The 17,917-nt window shown below is 45.1% G+C and overlaps 1 protein-coding gene across 4 annotated transcripts in view; it reads left to right on the forward strand.

Annotated features, from left to right (window-relative positions):
- Nucleotides 1–15,433, forward strand: part of LOC118514699 (kinesin-like protein CG14535) — a 119,817-nt gene extending 104,384 nt beyond the window's left edge. For all 4 annotated transcript variants that reach the window (XM_036061761.1, XM_036061762.1, XM_036061763.1 and 1 more), the window contains 6 exons: nt 9,865–10,059; nt 10,132–10,352; nt 10,425–10,800; nt 10,864–12,184; nt 12,329–12,433; nt 12,505–15,433. In XM_036061761.1, the coding sequence (XP_035917654.1) occupies nt 9,865–10,059; nt 10,132–10,352; nt 10,425–10,800; nt 10,864–12,184; nt 12,329–12,433; nt 12,505–13,297 (3,011 nt within the window). In that variant the 3' untranslated portion in view covers nt 13,298–15,433. The remainder of the gene's footprint in view (nt 1–9,864; nt 10,060–10,131; nt 10,353–10,424; nt 10,801–10,863; nt 12,185–12,328; nt 12,434–12,504) is intronic.
- Nucleotides 15,434–17,917: the final 2,484 nt, after the last annotated feature.

A 17,917-nucleotide genomic window follows, 5' to 3' on the forward strand; every position in this document is an offset into this window, starting at 1 on the left:
CTCTTATGCACATGTGACCTAACATCATCAAAAGCCAATCAAGCTAATAAGTGGCTGGGTAGGAAGTAGTAGATCCGGCAGATCCTTGTTATGTTACGGAGACAAGCTTTTTAGACCGATAAAACATCTACCGACCGTTGTTGACCATACCGAGACATGCCTCATCAAGTGCATCTTAAACAGAGCTCTCCATGGAGAATAAAGTTCCAGTCGTAGAACATTTCTTCACAGCGGACTCGATACCATCCGTAAAAGGAGTCGATAAAAATGGATAAAAACTACCAAACTCTACACACTCACTCACCGGGTACAGCGTGTAGTTCTCAAATGGCAAGAAAATAAACCCGGTCCTTAACAGAATGCCAATAACGTATTACATTTCTGTGGCATGTACACAATTTTGCATTTGTCTGAAATGCGACACCGGAATGCAGGACGGGTCCGGACTAAACCGTTGACAAATTGTTAGCTCTCTTACTCTCCGCCAGTGTCTTGCCTTGCCGTTCGGCAAACCTCACACTTCACGAGGGTTTTTGGAGAATCGAAAAAACAACAACGAGCAACACAACGAGCTACAATTTCTGTTACAATGTACCCTTGTAACCGGAAACTTACTGCTCTGCCTATACTGATGGCTAACCACCAGCCACCCCCAGCAAACGGGGTCGTCCAATGGACGGTGTCCTTGTTTTTGTTTGTCAATGTAGGTAGTTAAATTTTATATTTTCCTCCAAACCCGGTCCACGCGCTGTAAACCGATGCAGCTGATGATGAGTCTGGTGTGCCCGAAAAAAGGGACGCATCCGAAACTGAACATCAAAAATATGACGACCACGAGGCACAATGAACCACCAAGCTCCCGGAGCTGCTGGTGTGTAGGTCGAATGAAAACAGTTGCACCGGGTTCATGTTCCCGATGGGGAACATCCCGGACCAAACTGTCACACTGTCACACGGGTGGCGTATCAGTTAGCTGACGCGTTTGTTGTATGTCCGGTTTTTATCTGTGTCGTCACAGTCATGCAGTCAAGAATAACATGTCCTCGACCGTTTCCCATCCAACCATCCACCACTCCTTTCGTACCTGGGCCCTGGCGGTACGAGAAATAACAACAACGTTCACACACGACCGAACGCACCGAACGTTGTCGCGCTCGATGGGATTGGAAGTAATTGAAGGAAAGTGTATGGCCTCGCACGACATCATCTCGCATTCGATAAAACAACACCGACTGACAGTGGAGCGAGCGAGCGAGCGAGTGAGGTTTGCTGCCTAAACCACCAAGAAGAAGGAAAAAAAAAGCTAGCAGGAGTCAACCACTCATTGGATTAGTGACAGCGTTCGCTCTTCGGAGTGCCTCAGACAGAGTGGCTAGATAAAAGTGAATTTTCGTGTATCGTGTTAATCATACCGAGGATGAGTTTTTTTGTGGGATTTTCCTTCACATCCTTACCCATCTTCTGGGATGAGTGGGTATTATTCGTAGACTTTGAGGATTTTTGGGAATTCGAATAACTTTAAAGGTAAGCATATGCAAATGACCTAGAATTTTACAATTCAATTAAAGCAGTGATAGAAATTTCGTTTGCTTAAAGCATTTTCAATTCCACGAAACCCGGCGATTAAAATATGAATAAGAAATATCATACACACGTTTTTCCTGGAAAAGCAGCTTTCTTTCCCGAGCCGTTCAAAGCGAAAGCTTGTCCCCTGTACTCCAAAAGGGAACGGTAATCCTTTGTGAGAACAAGGAACCGGAATTTTCCACGAATTTTCTTCTTGCAGACTAAAAACCCGTGTTCTCCACCTGTGATGAGAAAAGCGATAAAAAAAACTGCACCAGCAAAGCTAATGCATACGAGATGCGGTGTATGTAGTGTGGATCGAGAGAAAAAAAGCATCCAGAAAAGGGAAGAGAAACCAGCCCTAGCTAGCAATATGCCCGACTGAAGATTAAAAGTTTTTAATTCCAGAGCCATGTTTTTTTTCCTACTTTTCCCTTGCCGGACTGTCGGAAAATAGCAAAACCCTCCCCAGCTGCTAGGTTGGTGTGGCGCGGACACCCCGACCGGGGGTGAAAGTTTCGTTATTTTCAATTAGTTTCTTCACTCTTAAGACTAAATACTTTAAGCCTGGCTGCTGGGCACGGATGCACTGCCAGGGCTACGGATGCAGTAAACAGCTTCAGATTCCGTTCCGTGGTGCCCGTCGGTGGTGTTGCTACTAAGGTACTGGTTGGGCTGCTAAGACATCGAGCCGGCGTTGCAGCTCATTAGTGGTAGCACAATTGAACTACATGATTTAGTTTTCTGTTTGTGTGGAAAATTAAATTTTCCTCCCACTTGCAGCAAGCAGCAGTGCGCTAGACGTCTTTAATCAATTGCAGATCGCATTGGTTGGAGCGCGTTGGGCGTTGCTGCTTCTTTAAAACAGTTGGCGCTACAGAAATAATCTTACTAGACGGGTTTTGAGCTAAATTATGTATCTTATACTATTATTTCTTAAATAAATGCTATATTCTTAACACACCAACCCATCAATGCTACAATAATTAACTTCTTTATTGTGTTTGTTTTTTCAATCAGTTACTTTTGGCTGCCTTCAAGCCCTTTCACATCTCTTTGAAGACAGTAAAGTAATCAAATTTTCTCCTTAAATTGTTTCTTAAAAATTTGCAGAGCATTAAAGGGAAAAAAAGTATAATTGCATACCTTTAGGCGCTTATGTTTGTTTATTGGATTGCGGTTGATTTTTGCTTTGTCCAAATGCTTTGTACATGGAATTTGCACCATTTTTTATAAAAATCTTGAAATCTATGTCTTAAAATAAGGATTACAACAATCGTATACAGCCTTTTAAAAATTAAGATGACATCCAAAATTATTTTTTCCGATTTCTACCCTTATTTGTTGTATGTATTTTGTTCACACCTCAATGTCCTAACAAAGTTTTCTTGAATTCTTACAATTTTCTTCAACTTTTTCATTGATTTTTTATTATTTAAAACATTTCTACAAACTCACAGATAGCATTGATCCTTCATTCTACCTTCCAAAGCAACCATTATTCATCAATTCCCTTGAAACCCTTATACTGAATCCCAAACCAATCCAATCCCCAGCACGGCGTTGAGGTAGGAAAAGTGAATAAAAACCACAACATTTTATTTCATTACCACACCCAACCCGACTGTCCCATGCCTCCACTGTCAGTTTTCCGCTCTTCAAAATATTCCTTCTCGGTTTCGGTACTTAGCCACGAACAATGCGCATTACGCTTCCAATGATAATCCCTTTCCTGCACAGTTATGCATCCTACGGCTACGGCCTTCGCCTTGTTCCCATTTTTTTTCCTCTCACTATGTCCTACTTTTCTCGCTTTTCACTTCCTGCGTGCCTCCTTTATCCAATCCTTCAGGCGCCATCAGTCGATTAGCTTTTCACTGCTGCTACTACGCTTCAATTTGCCTACGGGCCCCCTCTTTCACTTCCATGGTGGTGTTTTCTCCGTTTTTGTTTTCACGTCAAACCGAACCACACACATACAGCAAAGCACCAGAAAGATTGAGTTCAGGATTTTCCTTTCCCGAGGGGGCACAAACTTTTCAAGTAACGCGAACGGTAGATTATTAGTACACTCGGGCACATTTTCTTCCCGAGTGTGTACCTTTCGGGAAAAACTGCTCGAAGCAATATCTCGCACCAGTTTTTCCACTACAGAATGGGTAGTCTCCGTTTTGTGCCTTTTAATTGTGCAGCTTCACGACGCACACATACACACGCACAAATAAATGCGTTTTCCGGTTTCTTTTATGCATTAAATGCCTCAGGCTCGGGTTGGGACAGTGGTATATCCTTTTTACTGCTTAAATTTTTACTACCTTCTGCCTATTCACACAATAGTCCTTTTGGCCAAATCCATTTTTCTTTTTTCTTGCGACAACGTTGGCAATTTCTATAAGACCACAAGCAACCGATTTACGTGCGTACAATCGACTCACGGCTTTTGTTTTGATTCTCCTTTTTTATTTTCGTTTCTGGACCACAAGCTCGAGCTAATATTACTGTTGCCCCCCAGGCAAAGCATTTACGAAAAACAGATTAAAACTCTATAAAACATTATCCTGCTAATGATGAACTGTTGGGTGCTTCCACGCAAAAAGTAGCATCGAGTGGTGATAAACCTTTTTATGAATATCATTTTTACGATTGCCATTTTTACGAGTGTTCCATTCAAATGGAAGAGCATCATTGTCATTCGAGCCTTCCCGGCTCTTCCACTTAAGCATAGCACCAGATCACAGCTAATCATTCAATCGTGTGGCCTTTTTTATAGCAACGAAAATTATAGCAACTCTACCTCATAGTACATTGGAACGAGCGAGTCAGTCGCGTTGTCCAAAACCAGAAGTAAACGTTTTACTACTGAACCAGGCATGAAGTTAATGGTTAATGGTTACTTTTAAAACTTTGTTTAATTTTGGCTATGATTTTGGCAGTACTTTTATGCTTAAATTATAAGTCTCAACCGAGCACGGAAAGGATTTATGCTTTTTTGATGAAGTTGAGGCATTCTTCCTTCATCACAATTCCCGCTAACTGACCGCTAATAATTTAAACAGACAGGTACTTCCACTAGTAATTAAAAATGTATTCATTGCGCTGCTGGAAAACAATGCTCTACTTCCGCCCCTGTATTTAAAATTTTCCCCGAACAAAGGTAACTGATTTTACAGTAGACTCTGCCAAAAACCAAAAAACCCTCAAAAAACGCAACCCAACTCTAGTACACCGACAGTAAACTCTGCACCACACATCCGGTTGCCAATTTGGACCGGAAATGTGTACTGTAAGAATTAAAATGATTAAGCGCTGACTTTTGCCGACAACAAGCAGGCCGGCATCGGAAGCCAATGCCGAAAACACCCGCTTCAGAAACTCCCCTCAGAAGCCTTCCTAAGCTACCGACAAACGACCGACCGCCCGCTTGGCTCCTGACGCACACATACACACAAGAAGAAGACCGGCTTTTCGTGGTTTTCCCGAAACGGTAAAACGGTTCCTACCGTTCGGCTGAAACGGTGAAATGATAATAATAATGAATTCATGACGATAATAAAATATTATTGCAGTTCGCTTTGTTTTCGTCGGTCGCTCCCGCACGCAGACAGCGTGCAGGCGAGTCGTAAAGTGAATTGGGAAGCCTTTTATTTTCCTTCACTTTGTGTACACATAAATGTGATTTTAATTCGTGTTACACGAAACGCACCGTGCAGCGATTATCGTGCAGTTAAGTATTTTGTGCAAATAGGGTGCTTTATGGGAAGGTGTGGATGCCATGTGCTGGGAACGACTCTGTGGCAGTGGCTAATCTTAAACCAAATGCACATTGTATAAATTGAGTTTGATATGCAAACGATGCCGCTCGCTTAAATCACACCCGGGTATAAATCTTTTGGAACGCTTCTTCTATCAAATCCATCCCTCCGTCATTAAGCGTCAGCCACAGCCATGTTCTTATTGCCACACCATATCATGCCAACGAAAGCAACTAAATCGCAGCCAAAAATTCCTCTCGTAGAAACAATCGTAGAATGTGCCGGGGCTAAATCTCATTCACTCTCGACGAGTAGATATTTCGTCCCCTGGTAGAGGGCGGCTCAGAAGAAAACAAGCGGCACGGTTGAGATAAATATTTGACAATTATTTGCACCGGACAGTGGTACGTAGATAATTGACATTCCTGCATCCGTGGCAATGAACAAAATGAGTACGATGATGGCAAAATTCCAATTAAAATCGTTTCTCCCGGGCGTACGTTTTTGCCAGGATCGCCGCGTTCACCTGGAGGTTGTAGTTACCGGTGTGTGTCGTGTGTGTGTGTGTGTGTGCGTCTGAGTTTCGACGGCGGACTGTAGATAACAGAGCTTCTGAAGGTAATTTATGCACACTCGCAACCTTATTTTGCCGATGGATTTCTTTGCCGGCAACCTAATTTTAAAGATTATTTGCTGACTTAAAATTCATACATGAAATCTGAAATACATGATAATAAAATTGCAATTCACAACTCTCAAAAGGATATAAGGAAAAAAGGTAGAAAATTGCATAAATTTAGGCGCTAAACTATCGTTTTCTGTAGGTTTCTGCAAAGTAAACGTAAACAATGAAGGCATATTTTACAAATAAAATGATAAAAATATTATAATTTCAATATTAAACACGCCAATAGTTTTTCATAAAGGTTTGACTCCCTTTAACTACATATCATTTGCACTACTGGACTCAATTTTAATGCAAAATGGCATAACTTTAGGCGTTTGTTGTTCAGATCCCCTTCAAGCTGTTTGGGTTTACAAAATTCATAATTTTAAAAGCTTAATAAGCAAAATTTTACAGAAAAATCTTCATAGGACCGTACTATGCATATCAATATGCTTTAAAAGATCTTTTTCGCTACACAGGTGTACTTAAACAACTACTTACATCAAACCTTTCTTGTCCATCGCTCACCATTACAGCATCCCGCTGTGCGTCACATTCTTTACACGTGCTTTGAGCACAAAATTACCAGACTCAACTAACAATTCATGTCATCCCGAATCTCACCCTCAACCCTTACGGACCTGTCACGACCGGCTCAAGTAGGCTTAAACATCACCGGCTCCGGACTGACTGGCAGCGAACCCAAACCGGGGATTAGCCCTCACATGCACATTAGCTCATCGAGATAAGCTCGTCCACAACACATATGCATACAAGTCAGCTTCACTCCCCCCGCACCCTGTTTGTCACAACTACCCGCACCATACTAGATTAGGGCGTATAAATTAATTGTTTAATAATTCACTAATAGCATCAACATTTATCATTTCCGATGTTTGGGGTTATATGGGGGCCTGTGGTTGCCCTTCCCGATATTAAGCCCGGACGACAATAATCATGTCCGGACAGTGAAAATACCACCCACCCTTGGTGGCTTGTGCCTACCGCTGTTCCCGATCGGCCCTACCATTGCAATTTTCCAAAAAGCCAGGACAGCGAGAATGTTCATTTTCCACTGCGATGTCCGTGCTCGTGTGTGTTTGTGCTCGCTACGAACATCATCCTGCCACTCCCGGTACGGTGAACCGTAAATAAAGCACTTGACGTGCAACCGTCGGTACCACGGAACGGCCGTATTGCTGTGCGCCCTAATGGCGGCAATCAGAACGCGCTTGAGCAATTATTGTATTTATTTGATTTCATTACTGTTGACATCGGTTTTTCGGGAACCCTTGCGGGAGACCTTTTTGCCGGCCGGCTCACTGGCCGGTTCGCGTGAGGTAATCAACCGCGAAACCCTGGTCGAACATGATCCCATTGGTCGCAACCCACGCCAGGGCCTTCGAATCGATCGATCGGTGTGCAGCACAAGGTGTACATTGTACCGGCGGCCCGATTTGGTGGTATTTAATTTTCACCAATTACTTCTAGCGAGTGGCAATCAGCCCTTCTTTTACTGGCTCAAATCGCTTGCACTGTAAATATCAATCACCTTAGCTCTTATTATGCAAAACAACTTTATCGAGCTATCGCGGCAAGTGAAATTGGCGCACTTCAGCTCATTACCGTAATGATTTGCCCATTATCATTTGCCCACCGCGCCGTGTTCTTGAAGTGCTCCGCTTTTTCGCGCTTCGTTCACTGGTGAATCTTCCTGCCCAATCCCCAACAAACCCTTAATGACCGTTTGTGATAGCGTTTTAAATTGGCCAAACAAACTCAACCGTGCTCCGAAAATCTCTCCCGACTGCTTGCCCAACAAGTAGTGATGGTTGAGTATTTGCGTCACCTCTTTACTTGTGTTCCTAAGAGCTGCTTCGTTTTGAGCAACAAAAAGAAACGGGAAAAATCAATCTCGAATCAAATGAAAAATAAAAAACCACGACTTTTTTTGTGTGTCAGTTTGAAAAGCGAACAGCGAACCATCGCACAATCAACGGAAAAGTAGAGAACGAGTCAATGGCCAAAACGCAAAGAATAAAGATTTATATCTTTTTGATTTGCTAATGGGGCTGATCGATACCAGTACGCGCCACCGGCAGAGCGCGGTTAATAGACGCTTTTTTGATGGTCGATAAATTGAGTCGACAATCGGTTTTCCGTGATTGTACCCGGAAGAAACCGTTTCGCCTCCACTGGAAACCTCATTCGTGATTGATTTTTAACAACCTCTTTTTTTTACTTCGCAACACAGGACAACAACTTAATTTTCCATTATCTGATCAATCTGCTGCAATGCTGCAACTGTCAAGGGTTGTAATGGTTTCGCTCGCTAAACGAACAAAGTAGAAATATGCTCTGTGTTACATTGTCCAGTGTGAAGTCTTGTGGAGTTAGTCACATGTGACTTGCTGCTCAAAAATTGACTCCATCTTCCAGTGGAATGAAATTGATCACTGCTGAAGTTTGTACGCTGTACTGTGTTGCTACTTCCATCGTCCACATCACCATCATCATCATCACCGTGCTCTTCAATACCATCATCATCAATCAAACAAACAAACAGCTCAATCTGCCCAATAGTGCCGTCCAACCGGGTGGACGACAACCGGTGGCGAACAAAAAAAAGGATACACGGAACGTAAAGACGATATGGAATTGTCTGAAAAATCTGGAACGTTGTCCAGACCTACAATTCTCGGTGCGACCTTTCAATCAAATCATTTATAAACGTCCAGTTGTGTTGTTGCGAGACAGAGCCCACCCGGCAGAAGAGAAAAACAGGAAAAAGTCCCCTTTTTTCCTGAATTTACTCTCCCTCGCTTTCTCCTGGTTCCTCCGGAGTAGGTTGATATGACTGGTGGACGGAGGAGACCCTCGTTAGAACCCTCATAATCGTCAAACGATTTACTCTTGCCTTTTTTGTCTCGATCGAGCCCGGGATGAGTATCCCTTTTTCTGCAACATCCATTTTTCTTTCTTTGGGATACACAACTTTAACGAACTGCCCGGGCTCCTGGTGAACTGGAGGACTAATTCTAGGCTGCAAGTCTGGAAGAGGGCGCTGGGGATCGAGAGATGTTTGTGTAATTGGTCACAACTCTGGAACGGCTCACACCACCGCCATAGAAACCGTAATTCATTCGCTTCCACCTGGAGTCATCTGGATGTGTTACTTAATGTCCCCAAACTGTCCCGGAATGTCTCGCTAGCGATCGATTTTCGAAACATTCTACTCACCTGCCACCATTCGAAATGAATAGTCCTCCTCCTTCAGAGCGGAAGAAGGAGAAAGAAAGTTTTCTCTTGTCCTTTTTTCACCTCTATAATAGGCCTTTAAATATACAGGGGCACCTACAGCTGGGCTGTATAGGGTTTTGTCACCCGGGTGAAAGAACTGCTGGAAAGCCTGGAAGGAATAATCAGAAAGAAAAAGGCCGAGACCATGTGTGTGTTTAGAATTTTGATAAGGTTTCATTTTATTTACGATGGCAAGACGTTGCAGCAAAGGCGGGGGACAGCAGGACACAGGTTTCGCCGATGCAACCCCCCGGCACGAGACAAATGTCCTGCACGTGAGCTCCTGTAGAAGTTAGAGAAGAATGGAATGAGGATGAAAAAGGATTCTTCCCGAGTCACACATGTGCCGTAATCGATCGATTCCTTTCGGGACTCCGAAAGGGGGAATCGAAAGAAACCTGAAGTCCACCCTTTTTATATCCTAGAGCTCATATATGCAGTTTAGGCCAGTACGGGAAGGAAGTTTCAATTTCGTCATAAATCGATTACGATAAAGTTCGATTCGTTTATCAAAATGAGCTGGGATCCGAAAAACGATTTATTAAGCAAATCCTTTTCTTTCTCACTTTATGTATCCAGAATCGGATGACTCGCCCGGGATGTATCTGAGGGGAGATTTTCTCGGCCGGCCAACGGAACTTCGAGCACCGACAGCGGAACGGGCAGCACTCTTTCTCGATTTGGCGTTATCGGGACGATCGCAATGCAATTTTGAACCGGCCTTAATCTACACGCTGCACGTCTACCAGTACAGTTTGTCCGGAAAGCGAGGAGGTGAGAGTTATTGGACGACTTGGACAGGACTTTTGTTGGAGGTATTAATATGCTATCTGTTCATAACAATAGTTGAAGGAGGAAGAAGTCGTCTGCACCTGATCGATCTTGGAGGCTGTGCCAATCGAAACGGCGGCCTACCACTGTCTGGAATTGGAAACGTCTTGCTGGCGATTCTGAGCGGCCAAAAGCATCCACCAAACCGAGATCATCCACTGACACCGATACTAAGAGACTGCCTTGCACCCATCACCTGTCATGTGGCCGTTGTGGCACATGTCGCACATACACAGGTATGAGTAGGATTAAGAGAGATAATACCTTTCAGAATGTGTAGCTATCTTAAACTTGCCATCTCAAAATAGACACACACGGACACGCTCACGACTATCCAGCTTGCCTCACGCATCCATCGGATGCGACGAAGACTACGGCCCCGGAACCATCTGCTGGCAGACAAAGGACTGAACAACGGATCCTCCGGACATCAGTCGGGTGGTTCGTCCGAGGGTCCGGACCCATCCAGTTCCGACTTTTCACAGGACACCGTCATCTACATGGGACCGTGCGATGATCCAACGGACGGTGAGCATCCTCCCGTGTATCTTCCAAGCCTAAACTCGGGAGACAATCGGTGCGCGATGAATAAGGCACTCAAGGGTTCGGTGGCGGAGAAAGGACCCTGTAGTACGGCGACCCCTTCACCGAAGAAGAAGGCTTCCACGGCAAATGCTTCCAAAGGTAAGTTCTACTGATCAATGTTTGAGGGTTCTTAAGGTAATCGTCTTCTTGTCCAAACAAAAGCTCAACCAACGAGCACTCCCGCTGCGAGTAACGTTGCAACCGTTATCCCCGGCCGTACTGATAGTCTTAAGCGCAACCAGCACCCGTACGCTCACCAGCCAACCCAAGGTCCGGAGCTTGTCTCGAACGCCATCCAGATAGCGTCCCAGCATGCCTCGCCCAAAGTGATAGCGGGAGCCTTTAAGCATGTGTCTGGCGTCAGTAAAGGCTCCAACATCCCTACGCCAAAGGGTTCGCCCATGCGTCGTCCGACTGCAGGACCGTCCGTTACGACCGTTGGCACATCCGCCCGTGAAAGTCCTTCGCGACAGATCAGCGAAGAGAAGTGGATCGATGGTCCTCGTGTATCGAAATCAAAGGTACACGAAGCACGCCACCTGATGCGTGAGATAAACCACGTGAAGAAATGTGAAACTTGGGTCGATGGTCCAAGGACACACGCCGCCCAACCACACGCGAGCCATTCGCAGCTTCCATCGGCAAGTGCTGCGGCAGTAGCGGCCAACATTGCCGGTGGCTATGGGTTCATGGATACGCACAAGAAGAACATGATCCGCCAGTGGGTCGAAAACCAATCCATCCAGCTACTGCAACAGTCCATGTCCGCGAACAACTCACCGATGCACACCAAGCATCACACCACCTACAGCCTGCCAAAGTTTAAACCGAGCCGATCGGATGAGGATGGCTTCCTGACGCTCGAGTTCGATCGTGGTGGTGGTGATGAGCTGGTCAATCCGATCGCTATGAGAGGCTTCACCGCTGCCACAACCATCGCTGCTAACAGTTCCGAAAGTCACGTACGGACGGGGTTGAAGCAGGGCTACAGTCTCGATGCGGAACCGATGTCCGTGCCAACAATGTCCAACACGACTGTTCCACCCGCCCTTCACCATCACCAACAACAGCAACAGCAACAGAGCCAACCGGTGTACGCTTCCATCACTCCTGCGTCTAAACTGTCTAACGTAGCTACCACGATGACTTCCGCGAGCTCTCTTCACGACAATCATTCGGAACGATCGAGGGCGACTTCGCAAGCAAGTGAGCGAGCGTCCCACACGCAACAGCAACAAACGGATGGAACTACCCAGGAGGAAGAGGATCAAGACAGTGGACCCTCGGAGGTCCCACCAGCGTTACCACTGATGGATCCGCTTGGATCGCGAGAGATCTCCCACGAAAGCATACACATGCTTTGTTCGAGGCATGCCTCCAGAGATGATGCCATGAGTGTGCATAGCCACAACAGCCACAACATTGGCATGATGGACTGTGGTCTGCAGGTGACGGAAGATGAAATCGCAAAGGCCATGAAGGGGTAAGTGCGAACACATGTTCTTCAATATTGAATAAATTGCATGCATGCTGAACAGGATCTCTCACCAAGTCAATATCCCATAGAAAAACTTGTATTTATGATTCTCTAATGAAAGCTCTTCTCTGTGATCTTCCTTCCAATCAGAGAGCATCCACTGAGCGCCTTGAGCCATGGAGAGCTGTCCATCGTATCGAGCTTCAATGTTGGTGGAGATGTCTTTAGTGATTGTGTTATCGGCGATAACATGAGGTAAGTGACCAGGCTCTTAATATCTAGGCCCCACTTTAAACATCACACCCACGTTGGGCTCTATTTCCCAGGAGCCAATTTGACCAGCTCGCACGACTACGCGAGATCTTCACCTCCCAGCTAGCGATGGCCGAGGTGACACCTTCCTTCCGGCTCGGAGACACCAACAGCGTGTACAGCGAGCCTGCCTACCGTTTCAATGCCGGCCCGGGGAGTGTCTGCAGTGAACCGGCCTACCGTCCACCGAGTCCCCGGTGTCGCGACTGTCGCCAGTCGATGACCATGTCCCGCACGCCCAGCCAAAGCTCTCTGCCCAGTCTGACGGGGATTGTCGCGATCGCGGGGATGGAACAGTACGCCTCGCTACGCCACCCGGACGGTGCTTCCGACCCAAACTTACCAAAGCTGGAAAAAACGACCGACGACATGATGATGGACTCGGAGGAACCACATACGCACATCCGGGAGAATCCTCTCTCGGAACTGCTCTGCCAGAGTGAAGAAGACGACGGTCAACTTAAGGGACCAACATCGGCTCTACTCCCGCCCCAGAATCTTCCCACCCTTCCACTGCTACCTCTCTCCACACCGGAAGCGTACGACAGTGGGCACGACTCGACGCCAAGGACTTCCAAACATTCGGGTATCTCGAGACGGGCCGAGAGCGGATATCACAGTGTGGGAACAGTGCGTGACAGTGATGAGTCGAGCTTCGGTTCGGCGGCGTCCAGGGCACATCAGAAGTCGGCCGGTGCGGGAGGAAAGAAGCGTAACCGTGCCGACAACAAATCGCTCTGCCACTGGCTACGGAACCCGTTCAACTGCACTTACCCAGACACGGAGGGTGAAATCAGTGACTTCTAGAACGCGAGGACTCTGCTGAACGTTCGATGTGCTTTAGCTAATTTTAACCGTTATCGTCGTGACCGCGCATGGCTGCTATCGGTGTCGTCGGGCTGCATCTTGATGTGTATCTGTGAGCCTGCCTGCCTATCCAAAATCGCCTAACTTGCTGACAATAAAACAAAAACCAAGTTACTTACATCGATCGCTTCATGCTGACAAACGGACTAGAATTCGGAAAACTGAAAAAAAATCCCAGATGGTGCTGCTTCTGCCTGTTTCATTCGATTGGGGTTCGATCTAGCTAATATTATGTTGAGTTCTTCCTTGCAATCTCTCTGTCCCTTTCTGCTCTCTGGCTCCTCTATCTCTCTGTCTCTCGTTTCCTCCTTAACATCACCGAAAGATAAACTAAATACGCCACGCTTCTGTCACTGTTGAATAATTGTACTGTTTAAAATGTTATCTATCCTTTGATACCCGAAACATGTTACAGAGGCTCTCGTTGTGATCAGCTTCCAGCTAATGCTTCCTAATCTCTCTAATCCAGACGTATCATTATGGCACAAACACTGTACAGACTAGGTTTTAACACAATTATGAAAATCGAATCATGCACCCCAACAAAAAAAAAAAGGCGGAAAAGGACATCCGTTGTTTTTCCCCCTTTTTAGATTAATTCGTTCACCATTGAACAAATTTATCTGCGTTTGCCAAAAAATTGTCCTATAAAGTGTCGCTGGGTACCGCTAAATGCCTGCACTCGGCAGCTAATTACATTCGCAAATTAAGCTTCGAACGAGCCCAACGATAGCTCGCTGCTGCCGCTCAGACTAAGTGGGCCATTTGAACTGATTTGTGCGATAATTATCTCCCTCGAGTATCGGAAAATCCGGCGCTCGGTTTTATTGGCATACGTATGAGGTTGGGCTTTGTTACAGAAACACGTGTAAAAACAACAGCAAAACAACGAAATGCAAAACAAAAAACGGCGTTTGTGTATAATCGTTGTTATTAAATCGTTCAGAGCGAGGTGGGAGGGAAAGTTGTAGCGAACCAGTTTGACATAAGGGGTCTTTGGTTCGCAACCAACTCGAACAATTGTGGCAATTACCGAAGCGATAATCACCACGGTAATGTGCATTGAAGCTGAAATCCGATTTATGTTCGCGCGTTCTTAAGTAGCGAAATAAAATAACATAACACGTTAAAACTACAAAATGCATTCAAAACAAAGGAAAAGAGAGACACAAAGAGAGATAAAGAGACAAAAAGAAAGAGAGAGAAAATGATGGATAGAGCAACAGAAATAGAAGAGAGATGCACCCAATCAACCAATCAATCAGTCAACAATCATAACACAAGAGGGTTCAAAATGTCATCCCGCTTAGCAAACAAAACAACTCTACGGTTCGTTTATAGTCTTTGGGTTGATTTCTTCAGCATTTAAAACAAGCAAAATTTATCCCTTTTCTTTTTAGTAATCAATTCATGATTTATTATTATTATTACCCCTCATAAAAGCTATGCAAACTGCCTGCAAATTGCTACGCAACAGAGCTGTCAAATTTAAGTGTAAATCAGTGTACTCATTCGAGCTGTCAAACCCTTTTTCAAACGCAATAGCATAATGAACTGATAACATTTTTAAAAAAAGGCCACCAAGGAACAAAAATACTAGATGAGACACCAGTTTATCCATCGCAGTGTATAGCTCCCTTCTTAACTAGCTCCATGACACATACATACAAGACACTAGAGCGTGGTTTTGTCCGGTTCCCGAATACAGGTACAGAGTTTTAGAACATTTTTACAATAACAAGAACGGATTGGAAAGACCGCCAGTGTCGCCAGGCTCTATCCAAAGAACACACTGCTTTCATCCCTAGCTTGATCCGTCATTCTTGAGCATGATTCTACTAGTACTGCGACTACTACTACTACCACTGACAACAGGCGGCGTCCAAGCTCGCTCGGCTACTCGGAAAAAAAACCCGTACACATTATTGTAATTATTGCGAAGGGCTATTGTACGAAACCAGTTGTATTGTATAATCTTTTACTACTGCTTTTATGGAATACTCGAAAAGCGTACGGAACGTCTCCGGCGGTGGAGAAAATAATCTACAGAAAATAGAAAATAATTTTATAAAAAGACTGTTGCGTACATGTTTAACCTTACTTCGGCAGTGGAAAACATAGAAAGAAAGCTCCGAACAGAACGGTAAGTTAAACGCTTAAAGCTGAGTTGAGTTTAGTGCACTCTTGCTGCTTGCATGCTCCAGATAAGTGCTCAAATCCACTGATTGAGCTTTTATCCTATCCCCTCACAATCACGCATAGAGCAGTCTCATGCTCACGCTCATCGTCTACCTACTTCATTTCAAGCCCCATTAACGTCATTAACGATGCACGTGATTTTTCGCCCCTTTCACTATCACTGTCTCCCATCAGTTTAATGCAAAAAGTTCATCAACATCGGCCAAACGTGGCCGAACCTGGTTTTACCGACGCACCCGAGCTTCGATTTGTCCTGGGTAACAACAAAAAGACACCCGTAAAAACTTTTCCACCAGAACTGCTCAAATCTACCTGCCGCTGGAAGCGCGTCGAGATTTTCCAAGTGGTAAACCAAAAGCAACGGGCTCATCCTCCACCTGGCAGTCAACCGTGAAAGGTCGCCCTAGGCCGTTTTTCCGGTTCCAAAACACCGAGAAGAAAAAGGCACCCAAGAACAAATACCGAAAAACACGAAGAACGGTTTGAAAAAAAGGGGTAGCAGCAGCATGAGGGTTTTATTAACAATTTCATTCCAACAAAACATTCCTCAAGACGTTCAAACAATTCCCATTCCAACCGCCGAGCAAAGGATGACCTAGATTTGTGGAGCGAACGCCAAAGTGCGTTGACTTTTCACCGGAAGCCCGGCAGCTTCTTCTGGTTCTTCTATACTGCCCTTTTCGCCTGTGTGTGTGTTGCTGAGGGAGGGGGCTGTTTTTTTGGGGAGAAGATGACGGAAGTGGAAAGAATCCTGCTAAGAGAGAGAGTGCTGAGGTTAAGGGAGTGTAATTATGACGGAATTAAATGTTAAGCTCTTCCACGGCTGGCCTCACGCTTGAAGGTATTCTACACGGAACAGGACTGTTCTGTTTGGTCAGGATGAAATGAATCCTTTTCTCTCCCTTCCGAGATGTGTTCACCATGGTAATAATGGTGCGAACGAAGGTGTACTGATGGGGTCCGCAGGTCGCACACTCCGAAGGGGTTAGAAGTTTGAGTTTCTTAAAATAACAATTTGTTAAAATGTTCAACGTAAGGTAAGCAACCCAACCGAGTAATTAGTGCCGTGTTTAATGGAAGTAGGTTTGCTTTAATGATGTACTATTAGATGGCTTAGCATGTTTAAGGAAGTCTTCTGGGTAGAAACATTCGTTAGGCAGTGTTTTAAATCGGAAAGGAAGCATTGATTGAGCTCAATTTCTTTCTATGCTAAGATTAGGATTAATTTATTCAAATCTGACATTAAGAACTTCGAATTAATTAAATTAATTAAAGTAAGTTGCTAAGTCAAAAGTAACAAAAACATAAGTCCTTTAAGTCCTCCAAGTTGAGGTCCAGATTACCACAAATGAACGGCTTAAGTCTGTAGTTCTAAACCTCTATGTCCTAAAACTCTGGGTACAAATCTCGACCTGATCGTGCACTCCTTACTTGACTTTTCATCCAAGGGTAATTTGAGTCATAGCTATTCGCAACCTCCTAACCACTAGCCACACACAGTTCGAGTTCAAAAACGACAACTCTTGTCGAGCCCCACCAAGACAAGTACCAGCAGCACTGATCCCCAATGACTCATTACGGTACGGCGTAAGGGCGAACGTGTATTTTGTACAGCGAGGTGTATACATCGCCTGAGGGATCATGTACTAACTTTCGACTCCACCAAAATCCCGGGAAATGAGTTATGGTCACACTTTATGGCCTTTATGCAATCGAGTTGAGGCGAGACCCCGAGATAAGGTTAGACCCATTGTTGCTGCCCTCCCGAAAACCCAACTATCAATACCTGTTCCACTCACCCTCCGCGCAATGTAAATGTTAAGGCTCTACCTAAATGACCAAGAAATATGCTCATACCTCTCAGTCCCCCAGATCCAATGCTCCCCCCCCCCCCCCCCCCCATCCTAGGTCACCTGTTATTACGTTTTATTGTCATTCTACCCAAAAGGCAAACAATATGGAGCCAAAAAAAAGGGCGTACGTTGTTGACTTCTCCCTCCTTAACCTGAAGACCGTATTGTTACAAAATGAACCGACCGGTTTTCGGAGTTTAGCCTCCAGGCTCCGGGGGAGGACAGCCATATCTACAGGATAAAGTTGTAGACCAGCATAATGCTGGATGCTAATAATCATAATAGTAATGGTTTTATGTTACGGGTACTCCGTGATGATGCTGCTGCTCCTGCTGCCGAAATTGCATTGCCCACGGTAGGAAAACTTTCAAAACTCCCTGAGGATTTTTTTGGAAGCCAAGCATCCGTTGGGCTGAGCAGGAGCTATGGAACGGGATGGATGGTTGTTGTTTGTTTAGTGTTGTATCCTTACGTTGCTTGTAGTATGCGGATGCTGCATGAACCTGGA

This window comes from Anopheles stephensi, chromosome 3 (genome assembly GCF_013141755.1).
Source record: "Anopheles stephensi strain Indian chromosome 3, UCI_ANSTEP_V1.0, whole genome shotgun sequence".
NCBI lineage: Eukaryota > Metazoa > Arthropoda > Insecta > Diptera > Culicidae > Anopheles > Anopheles stephensi.